Source organism: Lycorma delicatula, chromosome 7 (assembly GCF_047948215.1).
Source record: "Lycorma delicatula isolate Av1 chromosome 7, ASM4794821v1, whole genome shotgun sequence".
Taxonomy (NCBI): Eukaryota; Metazoa; Arthropoda; class Insecta; order Hemiptera; family Fulgoridae; genus Lycorma; species Lycorma delicatula.
In genome coordinates, this window is record NC_134461.1 from 55,019,657 (window position 1) to 55,032,576 (window position 12,920).

At 28.3% G+C, this 12,920-nt stretch overlaps 1 protein-coding gene across 1 annotated transcript; it reads left to right on the forward strand.

Moving 5' to 3' along the window:
• The first annotated feature begins 1,525 nt into the window (after nucleotides 1-1,525).
• LOC142328158 (uncharacterized) lies at nucleotides 1,526-4,433 on the forward strand. The gene is made up of 2 exons (XM_075371701.1): nucleotides 1,526-1,594; nucleotides 3,668-4,433. The coding sequence occupies exons 1-2, from the start codon at nucleotides 1,556-1,558 to the stop codon at nucleotides 4,274-4,276; spliced, it is 648 nt and encodes a 215-aa protein (XP_075227816.1). The 5' UTR covers nucleotides 1,526-1,555; the 3' UTR covers nucleotides 4,277-4,433.
• The last annotated feature ends 8,487 nt before the right edge of the window (nucleotides 4,434-12,920 follow it).

Here is a 12,920-nt window from a genome sequence, read left to right on the forward strand (position 1 = left end):
TTACAAAAAGAGGGAACCCTGGGTTTTGCAAATATTTATATTTCTGGGTACAAATAGTTCACTTAGACAAAAAAACCATATTTATTTATATATGTCGCACTGCTTTTGGACATATATTTCAGGATTGGCAAAACGATTTTCTTCAAATTTGGCTCAAATATTTCTATATATGGGGCGTTGATCATATTAATATTTTTTTCAAAATTCGTCATATCACGAAAAATCCAATTTTTTATTTTCCTCAAAAGTATTTTAGAGAACATTTTATTGAAGCAAACTTATTTACCTTCAATAGATAAATAAATAATTCAAAACTTTTTTTTAATCAACCCCGCTTCTTAAAAATTGAAGTATATATTTTTTATTTACTCTATTTTTCTTCAGTTTAAATATTTTTCAAAAAGTTTTTGAAAATAAATACTTCATGAATAGAGCTACAAAAAGGCTACACATTTTAAAAAATATACATCCCAGACATATAATGTAAAAAAAATCTTAAAAATTATCTCTTTCTTCTATTGAAGGGGTTGTTAGATTTAGAGAAAATCTTACTTAAGCAAATTTGTTATAGGTTTTTCTGTATATGAATATTCTTTAGAAAAAGTTTTCTTAAAATTTATTCCCCAGCTATAAAATAAATATATTTTTGTTTTTTGGTTCTTTTAATTTCTATTATTCAAACTTTTTTCTTTTTTTATTATTTTTCATCACTTAAAGGGCTATTAAAATTAAAGTAGCTCTGGCACCTTTGTAACATTCCGTACCCAAATTAGTATAAATTCTTTTCGTTTCTTTCATATACTTTATTTTTTTCTAAAGTTATAAAGTTCAAAGTTATACTTAATTTTTTCTATTTTTTTTTATTAATTCTGTTTTAAATCTTTTTTTTAGGATCACTTCCTTAGAAATAAATTTTTCCATAAAATAAGAAAATCCCTGAAATAAAAATAAAAATTATTCGGAATTTGGGAACTTTGATGCTTAGTATTATTATTTTAGTAATTATATTTTCTATATATTTTCGAGACACTTCGTTTCTTCATATTAACTATTTCCTAAACATGTTAAAGCTTCGTTTAAAAATTACTAGGGTAGTTATGAAATTAAAGACCAAAAATAAATTAATTTTGAAATGTGTACATATTTAAAAAAAAACCTTCCAGAAAACTACTTACAAATATGTATGTAGCCTATGATTTTTTTTTAATAAAGGAAAATAAAATAAATGAACAAAAACGTGAAATTTACAACTTTCTGAAATTACACGGAAAAGAATACTTTATTGATACTAATATGGTTAAACACATGCCAAAACAAAAATCATGATGATTATTTTGTGCGTGACATTTAAGATAATTATCATGAAAATTAAATAATAAACGAAGGTTAAATAAAAATACAGATTAAGAATTTTTTTTTTAATGATATAAATGATAAAAATGAAATTATCAAAGGTATTCGTGATTTCAAAAGAAACAATTCATCCATATAAATTGACTGGGATACCTATAATAGGTACACTTGATTTCAGTTGTGGTAGTAACACACAATCGAAATGTCTTGTTTATTTGTATTTCTTGCCATCGCCCTTCAGGTAATATAAATAATACATATTATTTTTCAGTTTTTAAAACAAACATTTTTTTTTTAATTGCCTATTTATTTTTTGAGTAATAAAAAATTATTTTAAACTTTTTAACATATACATATATATCTATTCAAATAAATATTTACTGCTTACTTAATTATATTTCTTTTAATAATAAAAATAAAATATTATATAAGTTTTTATTAAAAAAAAGTATGTATTATATATATATATATATATATATATATATATATATATATATAGAGAGAGAGAGAGAGAGAGAGAGAGAGATAGAGAGGAGAGAGTTTTAACAAGTGTACTATGACAATAGAATCATTCACGTTTAATTTTTCTAGAAAAAATATTACCAATATTTGACAAACATTTATTTTTTCTGTATTATTTCAACATTGGTCAAAACAGTATACGAAACCATCGGATTCATATGAGATGTTAACTGTTTTGACAGCTGTGGAATAAAACTAGAATATAAAACTTAATCTTATTGTAACTGCTAAATTTTTTTTCTTCCTATTTTTATTTTTTATTTATTTATTTATTTTTTTTTTTTTTTGAGAAAAGGACTGTGCAATAATATTATAGAATTTGGAAATTAAATTGTTCTCAAAATATTTCAATTTCATTTTTTGAAATCAAAAAAGTCGTAATGATATTTTTTAATGAAAAGTATAATAATTTTCTTTAATAACAAATAAAAAAGAAATATATATATATATATATATATATATATATATATGTTGAAATAATTTTATTTTTTAAATGACACAAATTTTTCGTTAAATACAACTTAAAAAACTAGTAAGTAAGTGGTTAATTTTGTTATCGACGTAAAAATATATATATATATATGTATATTTATTTATTGAAACTTTTCGATCACCATTAAGAGTTAAAACTAATGCAGTTCTAAATTGACCTGAAGTCAAAATTTTAACATTTTATTCAACGTTCAGAGATAGTGTATTTTGTATTACTTTGATATCACATATATAAGTTAACGAAGAATATGTGAAATGAAATATTTCGGTTTGACGAATGTTTTTCAATAAATGCCAGAGAATGTAGATTTTATATTTAATAAAGGAAACAAAAATGCTTGTATTATTCTTGAAAGAAATTCTGAAATATTAATTAAAAATACAAGTAAAATCAGCCTGAACAATATAATAAATTTAAAAAAAAATTGTTTTAATTTATTTTTATTATTTACAAAGTAATTCAATTCCAAAAATCATTTTTTTTAATCAAAGAACTTTCCGTTTAATATTATATACTAACTTTTCTAAAATTAATAATTTGTAAAAATGTTAAGTGTTAAATTATTTTTAGCCACAATTTTAAAAGTAAATTCTGAGTGACATAATGATGATGAAGTATCAAACACTTAATACAAAAATCATTTTAAAAAATACCTTTTTTGATATCGTCAAAATAACTAGTAAAAAAAAAATCATATATAAATTTTAAAATGCATTCAAAGAAATACAGTCCTCCAAGGAGATTCCCTAAAATTTAATTGTTAATCTTTTTCAAAATAGAGTAATTTCTATTAATATAATGTAATATAAATCACTTCTTATCGTGGTATTTAACATTCTTATTAGTTCAGTAAGGAAGGAAAAGATAAACAAACTCAGTCATTAAACTTTCAAGGTAAATCTGGAATATGAACCAGAAATTAAGAATACTTATACTATTTTGAGCACGAGTGAATTGTATCAGGTGTCAAATCAATTATAATCTTCTCTTACAACACATAAAAGATTGACATTAAATAAAATGTTAATAATATCTAATTATGAAATCATAACCAGCAATAATAATAATGTATAGGGTGCAGATTTTCATAAGTTACTACGAAAAAACTTTTCTTTTGATAAGGTGATACGGCACTTTAATAATATATTCAACGTTGTGATAAGGAGAAAATAAAGGTTTTTGTCTATGAATTGCCACATCCTTTAAAAAAAAGTATTTAGATTTTTAAGTTGATAAGCATAATTTATAATAAATAACTGGAAAATTATAAGCTAATAAAACATTTTTTTCACATTACAGGTAGCTTGCTCATGCTCCTTCCCAGCATATGGCGGCTGTGGCTATAGCGGATATGGTGGATATGGCGGATTTGGCGGATATGGCGGATATGGAGGATATGGCGGATATGGCGGATATGGCGGATATGGCGGATATGGCGGATATGGCGGATATGGCGGATATGGTGACTACGGTTATGGCTTAGGCGGCTACGGTTACGGTGGATTAGGCTACGGTTATGGCGGTCTTGGCTATGGTTATGGCGGTCTTGGCTATGGTTATGGCGGTCTTGGCTATGGTTATGGCGGTCTTGGCTACGGTTATGGCGGTTACGGAGGTTTTGGCGGTTACGGAGGTTTTGGCGGTTACGGAGGTTATGGTGGTTTCGGAGGTTATGGATTCAGACCATTATGTGAAGAAATTGTTATCAAAGAAAAACCAAACGATTTAAGAAAAGTCGTTGTAGAAGAAGAATTCATCGTTCCAGTACGTAAACAATCTCGTCCAAGACCAATTGAAGTCATCGCTAACAGACCATACCTCTGCCACCCACCAGCATTAAGACCAAGAACAGTATGCAGACCAGTTGTTGTCCCAGCTTGCGCCCCAGCACCATGCGGATGCGCATAACAATATTAAACAAAAATTAATAAATCAAAAAGTAAACGATTTATAAACGGTCCATAAAAACAATCCATGTGTTTATAAAAAAAAAATTTTCAAAATTTTAACAAAATTTAATTTTGTTGGTAATTTATAAATAAATACACAATATTTCAATCAATAATTTACGTCTTCTCATTTTTTACACAAAAATGCCATCTATCACTTTATTTCTTTTATTATTCATCAGCAAACAAAAAAGCTTTGCAGGTGATTACTTTTTAATACAATCCAAAAGCTGAAATTATAATTTTTGAAAACCTTAAATTGGCAGCTAAATAAATTTCTTCGTGTAATTAATTGATTTAAACTGTCCTTATTCCGAATGTTATAACGCGCAAAAATTATGAATTTTTAATCATTTTTTTATAATTATATTTTATAAATATATATGAAATTTATAAATATATAAAAAATTATTAAAATTTTATTTCGAAAGTATTTTTGCGAGTAGAAATATTACATATAGTATAAAATTTATTTTTACAAAACGATTGTGTTGAAATATAATATTTGTTAAATATTCATTTATTCATTTAACCGTGATGGTACTTACAATTGATACAATCCATATCATTTCGTTGAATAAGGACAAGAATAAGGACATAAATAAATACCTACGAAGTCATATTTACAAAATGTTAATTTATTAATAACCCACCGGTCTAGTGGTTAACAGCTGATTTTTGAAGTCGAAAGTTCTATGATTCAAATCCTAAAAAAAGTTCGTTACTCTTATATGTATTTAAATACTAGACAGCGGATACTGGTGTACTTTAGTGGTTGGGGCTCAATTAACAGCACATCTCAGGAATGGTCGCCCTAAGTACGTACAAGACTACATCTCATTTACATATGATAAATATCATCCTCATCTCACTGGGTTGAGGCGGGGTTGCTTATTGTTCACTAGTTGAACAGATTGCAACGCACATATTAGAAAAAAAAAATTATTGATAACTTATCTACAAAATATGTAGTTTAAAAGCCTGCAGATCTCCGCGGGAGAGTGGCAGCGTCTCGGCCTTTCATCCGAGTTCGAATCCCAGTCAGGCATGACGTTTCTCATAATCTACTGGAATATGGGATTCCATTTCCATATTCCCATGTACAAGGTTCTCTGTATGTGGTGAATTAATGTATTAAGTAAAAAAGATTTATTCATATCTTTTAAATGATGATATTACATTATACATGACATTTATTAACCCGTATCATTAATACTTATAATTTACCCGTAATGAGATGGCCTGTAAATTACTAAGATTGATGGACGGTGTTCATTATTATAATTTAAAATTTGCTCATTAATTCCTTTAAATACGTTAACATAAAAAAATTGTTATATTTCTTATAAAAAATTAAAAGATTTGTTAAATATATAAATGCATAACCATAGATTACATTTTTTTTTGTTGAATTTATTATGTAAATAAAATTGATTTAAAAACATTCTATTTTAATATAATTATCCTACTTAAAATGCTTTTAGTTTCGTATATCTATTACAATCAGCGTGCTCCATATTATATCTCTTACTATTATTATAAATATTAATACATAATTTTTCGTAAATTACGAACCTGTTTGCTACGTAATAAAGAAAAGGGATTAAAAACAAGGAATATATTTTTATTTTAATAATTGGACAAAAAATAAAAGAAATACTCTAAGTTCATGATAATAACTTAGTGGAAATTTTGACAAAATATTAGTAATTATGAGCCATTGATTCGAATATTAACGATTATATTGCTTTTAAAATAATTATTTGATGTAATTAAATAATATAGTTACCCTTTGGGAATACCTTTTAATTATGTCGAAAGAAAGAAATATCAAATTTCAGTCATACGTTATAATCTGTTACAATCAATAATCTGAGATAGTTAATTTGGTTTTAACTTTTGGCGAGATACTAGTATTTTTCGGAAAAAGTTGAGGAATGCCAAAAATGAACTTGTTCATTTACACTTACAATTCAGAATAATAACTAGATTACACATAAATATTTTTATGAACTAATTTTCTTGATAAGAAAAGCAATGATTATTAATAAGATCTTACAGAAGAATTTGTTTATAGAAAAATTAAGAATAATGGGTATACGTCATCTATGTGTTCTATAAATTATTACGTAATAAACCACGTGTTTTATTAACCTACATTTATTTTAATAATCAAAGACTTTTCCTACTTTTATAGCAGGTATAATACCAAACAATACTGAATAATTACTTTTAAATAATTATTTAAAAGACAATATAACCGTAAGATTTTTAGGTTTAACCAAACAAAAATCTAGAAAAACTCACGACAGTGTTTTCTTATTTTATTTATAAAATAATATAACATATTATTTTATAACAGTTTGATATACAAACAGTTTAGTACTGAACAATTACAAAACAGTTTCGTATAGAGCACGTATAAAGGGATCTCAGACTTATTAAAATCCTTATCTATTCAATATAACAAAATCTTATATTTAAAAAAAAATTGGCTAAAACTATATTTTCAGTTTATTTAGGCGTTCTACTTGACGGATCGAGATGATTTCTTTTTTATTCCACTCGGAATGACCCACAAATATTTTATCAAGCGTCATCAGACCCCAAACTTGAGTCTCCTCTGAGAAATCTTCAAAAAATCGTCATTTATCCCTTAATTGAGGAAATTTCTGAAGTTATTACTCGCACGAAAATCACTTTAAAAGTCCGTCGAAAGGTTGATGACATATCTGCGGGGCATTCCGAGCAGAATAATGAAAAATCAGCCCGATCCGTCTAATAGGTCTATATAGTCTATTTCCCGAACGTCTGGAAATAGGTTTTTACCACGCATTTACCTGTAGTAGGAAAGGAAAGAGAAAAAAGGGAATTGGTGGTGAGATGTGTTTTAAATGAAATAGGGTCCGAACTACATTTTTTTAAAATTTTATTATTAATTTTACAAGTTGCGCGTCCTTATTCCCTTTAAAGTACTCGCCTCCTTATTTACACCCTTTTCTCAGCAGTGTTTCCACTTTTCGAAGCAGTCCTGGATAGATTCATTTGAAATAGCCTTTAAGTTCCTTGACAAATTTGCTTTAATGTCATCAATAGCCTCAAAACGGCATCCTTTCATCACTGATTTTAATTTTGGAAGTAAGAAAAAAATCGCAAGGAGCCAGATCTGGCGAATAGGGAGGCTGATGGAGGACAGTCATTTGAATTTTGGTGCAAAACTGACGAATTGACTAAGTTGAGTGTGCGGGCGCACTGGCTAGGTGAAGGAACCATGAGGTGTCTCGCCACAACGCTGGCCACATTTTTTTGGATTTCACGTAACAGAGATCATAACTTTGACATTGGGTCGAGACTGATGTGCTTTCTTGGGGCTTGGAGATCCTATGGCAATTCATTGTGACGATTGAGCCGAAATTGAACCGTCTCAGTGGCGTAGCCGTAAACCCAGCTTTTTTCTCCCGTTATGATCCTTTGCATGAATGTTTCATCCTAATCGACTTGTTCAACAAGTTACCAACAAATGTCCAATCAATCTTCTTTCTGCTGTTTTGTCATCAAACGAGGAACAAACTTAGCTGCAACTCGATTCACGTTCAAATTTTCACTCAAAATGTCATGACACGATCTAATCGAGAAGTTAGTTCACAAGTTTTGCAAGTTCACTGACCAATCGATCGGGGATTTGGACACATCAGATTGTTGATTTTCTGAACGTGTGTGTCATTAATTGAAGTCGAAGGCCTTCCTGGTCGAGGGTCATCTTCAATTGATTGACGATCAGTTTTAAATAGTGAAAACCATTCATAACATGGCGTACGACCCAGAGCATCATTTTTGTAAGCTTGTTTCAAAATTTGAAAAGTATCTGTGAAGGGTTTCCCCAGTTTCACCCAAAATTTTACGTTGTATCGTTGCTTCCGAAAATAGCACATTACAAAAATCACTACTAACACGTAAACACGTTGCATTTAAATAACTATAACATGAAAATTAAACGAGATACCAACAATCCAAGAACACATGGTTACAGAAGAGATTGTGCGGAACACAATGCTGCCAACCGAACGTCACTAAATATATCCGTGGGCGGGTAATTAAATATTTTCGTTTATTTTTTGAACAGACCTGGTAGTTATTACATTAGTTCGTAATAATAACTCCGCGGAGCAGCAAGGGGGCACTACTTAAGTTTTAAAACAGATGGTTGTACTACTTGTGTTTATAGACTTCAAATTACTCTTTTTCAATTTACCACAAATTGTTCAACTTTATAATGGTTGATACGACTTTGAACGTGCAGACCGTAATTCAGTGAGCAGCAACAGAAGCTTGTTTCATTTTCTATAAAAATATATCAAGACGAAGAGTATAGTTCCGACCGTCATTACAATCAAAGTAATGTAGTTTTCGTCAAATCAAAGTTAGTAGTTTTCGTCGTTTAAAGATTTTAAATAATGGCGAAATCGATTCATCAGGAGAACTGCGATATAATACAGATTCATAAATGTTAAGTTCTATTTTAAATACTGTAAAAATTATTTTATTTCATCGAAAAAATAATGAAATTGGCCGTAGGATTAGTTGAGTTGTCAAAACATAGTTAACTGATACATACAGTTTTGGATTATGTTTCAAAATATCTTTTAATTTTTATTGATTCCTTATGGGAAATATAAAACTTTTTATAAATTACTAAAATTTTTTTTTCTACAAGTTTTGAAACATATAAAATATGTTTTGTTATATAATGTGGACACAGCTCAAGAAGATTCTATGCTTTATTAATATATTAGGATAATGTTTTTAATTGAATGAATTATTCTGATTGTATTTTATTCTACATATACATTTCTTTATGCTTATCTTTATGTGATTAAAAATATTACTAAAAATGTTAGAATTGCAATTTTAGAATGGAATAATATTTTGTTTTATGCTTGTTTAATGACTTAATTGAGCGTAACTTAACAAATTAATTTATTATAGTTTTTTATTCAGTATTTTTCGATGAATATGGACGGCAAAAAACGAACTGCCAACTTTCTGATCGATTATTTTCATTTAAAAAAAATACTAAAAATATTTGCATCCCATGAGTTACTTTTGCATAATTTGTACACACGTACATATTTTCTTTTCCCCCTCACTCTTACTCACTTTGTTTATCTTATTCTATATATACCGGGTGATATTAAAATATGGTAACAAATTTATACTACATATCTGAGAGGTATTTGGAAGTAGAAAGAAATGGGGTTGTACGTAGTTAAAAATAATCTACATTATGTGGGTTTTTAATTTCTGTCCGTTATCTTTGATCCGCCAATTGAATCAAACTTAAATTATTTAATAGGAAGGTGGACAGACATATGATATATGATTTCGGTTTAAAATTTAACAAGAAAAACAATGGTGAAACCCTTTTTCTGTTAATGTCTTTGTTATTGAGCTATAAGCTTTCAGAGTTACAATGACGGAAAAATTGTGTTAACAATAAAATGAGGTAAAACGCGTTGCATGAACAATTTTATTTCATTTTACATCCATAATGCATACAATAACAAATTACAGTGTTATAATATCGATAATAATAAACAATAACAATAATTAACAACAAATTAAACGGCTATATCAACTGATATTATTTACTTTAAATATTACAATATTTATTTAAAAATTTTAAATAAATGTTTACGATCGTAAATTACTAATTAAATAAATTATGAAAGCATACCATACCATTCTACAATAAACGTTCAAAATGCTTCTCCTTTACAGCTTGGCAATATGCTAACCTCAAGTAATATCCGTCTATAACTTGTTGTATCATGTCTAGTGGTACACGAGCAGATTCGTCAATTATTCTTCTTTTCAATTCGTCAAAGGTTGCAGGTCTTGTTTTGTAAATATTATGTTTCAGGTATCTCCTCTAATCCAGAGGAGACAGGTCTGGAGACCTGGCAGATCTTCTACGGCTCCTCTACGACCTATCAAGCGATTTGGAAATTGCTCATTTAAAATTTGTCCTTAGATAATAATGAGGTGGTATCCCATCTTGCTGAAACCATATTTTATTATTTAATTCTTGCCCAAAATTTTCCCGGATATTTGGTTAAATCCTATCGATTAACAAGTTGCAGTAAGCATCTCCTATAAAACCGTCATTTAAAATAAAAGGCCCTACAATACAATGACCAACGATTCCCGCCCAAACGTTCAATTTCTAACGTGTTTTGTATGAGCTTCCAACATCCATCTGGTATTACTATCGCGCCAACATCGACAGTTTTACTTACTCACATGGCCATTTAACATAAAAGTTGCTTCATCAGTAAATATTATTGATTTAGAAAAATTTGTTTCTACGTTTACTTTTGCATTATAAATATCACAATACTCAATTTAGCGGTCAAAATCGTTTTCTGAAAGTTCTTGTACCAGGTGTAGCTTATAAGGGTAAAATTCATGTGTTTTAAGAATCTTTTGAACTGAAAGATAACTAATGTCATGTTGAAAAATAGCTTTCTGAATCGATGAATGAAAGTCCTCAATAAAGATCTGCGATACAACTAATGACTTTGCATCAGTTGTGGCATTGTTGGTCTACTCGTACGAGGAAAATTCATTAAAGTACCGGTTACTTCAAATCGCTGTTCTGTCTTGATCATAGTCGATTTACTTATTGGTTCTCTGTTTGAAAATCTATTATTAAATAAAACACATACCTCTTGTAAAGACCGAACTCTTTCACCGTACCCGAACATCATCAACAGAGTTATTCTTGCGATTTCACTTATAGAAGGCATTGTTATTTAAAGACTTAATCTTACCCTAATAAAGGGCGTATGTATGTGGGTCTGTGTGTGTATCTTTAGCTCAGGACCAGAAAGTACCGATCACTAGCGTAAAATCCCAATTCGTTAGTACATGTCTCGTAGTGGTCAGGTGTATACTTGTTATATTATTATATATCGATATATATGCGAAATATGTATTAATAATATATTTTTTATTTATGTAATTGTTTTTCTTCATAAAATTATGAAGTATAATCAAAAAGTAGGAACCAGAATGTACCGATCACTACCGGAAAATCTCGATTCGTATCAATCTCAAGAATTAAATTTCTAATTTAACTTTCCTTATATCGATTTTCGTCATTCAAAAAAAACATATTTTTACACAAGAGGTAATCAATTTTGGACACCTAATAATCCCATTCTGAGACGCCACCTGCCAGGGCAACCCGCCCGGAGGCCCTAGCTACGGAGGGCGTGCCTATGACATGCCTCTGCAACTAGTGTTTAATAAAACTAAATAAATGAAATTTTCATCAAAAAACAGATTTGATCCGTTAGGTACACAACGTAATTTATACTAGCACTATCAAATTTTACCATTACAAGTAAATTGAAGTAAAAAGGTGAAATGAGGAGTTAATGAGTTGCATCGTTTCAGCGTAATACAAACTGCATTGTAAATTTATTCAACATAATAACTGCATTGATTTATTCAACTAAATTTATAATACATTTTTAAGTATTTCCAGCTGATTTAAGTCATTTACGATAAGTAACAGATATCAACTGATATTAACACTGGAAATTAATTTTTAATTAGAAAATAAAATCAGCTAATATAGCCGAATAATTTGTTGTTGTTTAGTTAATTATTAATTATTATCAATGTTACAGCACTGTTAAAAGTTTGTTATTATATGCATTATGAATGTAAAATGCAATAAAATTGTTTATGCAGCGCTTTTTACTTCTTTTTATTGTTAACACGATTTTTCCTTCATTGTAAATTTGAATTCTTATAACTCGATAACGAAGACATTAACAGAAAAAGGGTAACATCATTGTTTTTCTAAAATTTTAAATTGAAATCATGTGTCATATGTCTCTCCTGTTTAAAAAAATTAAGTTTGATTCAATATGGTGCATTCAAGATAACGGACAAAAATTAATAACCCACCATAATGTATATATTTTTTTTAACTATGTAGAATCTCATTTTTTCTACCTCCAAATACCTCCCAGATATGTAGTATAAATCTGCTTCCATACTTAAATATCACCCGGTGTATGTATGTATATATATATATATATATATATATATATATATATATATATCCATTAAAAGGAAATTATCGTAAGATATATTCAATCACTAAAAGCGTATCAGAGATTAGTATCAGCAGATTATAAGAGTATTATAATCTAAATCATATAATCAAATTTGTTTTGATCAGTTCTCTTTTTTGTTTGGAAATTGCTGCATAAATATTTAATAAATAGTAACAGGGATAAGATAATTAATCAATTTATTTTTTTCTGAAATTAATGATGTCAATCATAAAATTAGTTTATAAATTAAACAGATTGAAGGTGTCCCTGCATTTTTTTAGCTTAAAATCCTATTAATTATGTTTGTGGGATTAACCTTTACTAATAAATATGGAGACGGAGATGTTTTTTATTCTTGTGAATTACTGTGTTATTTCAGGAGTGCCTTATGACTCATGACAAGCATTTTACAACCATTGATATTATGACAATTTACCTACAATTACAATGATTTCGCTAATATTTGATTAGCAT

What these genes read in the sequence shown, in the direction of transcription:
- LOC142328158 (XM_075371701.1), top strand. Translation starts at nt 1,556, where the DNA reads ATGTCTTGTTTATTTGTATTTCTTGCCATCGCCCTTCAG. An exon ending in TTCTTGCCATCGCCCTTCAG is followed by an intron (nt 1,595 to 3,667) that starts GTAATATAAATA and finishes TTCACATTACAG; the next exon opens with GTAGCTTGCTCATGCTCCTT.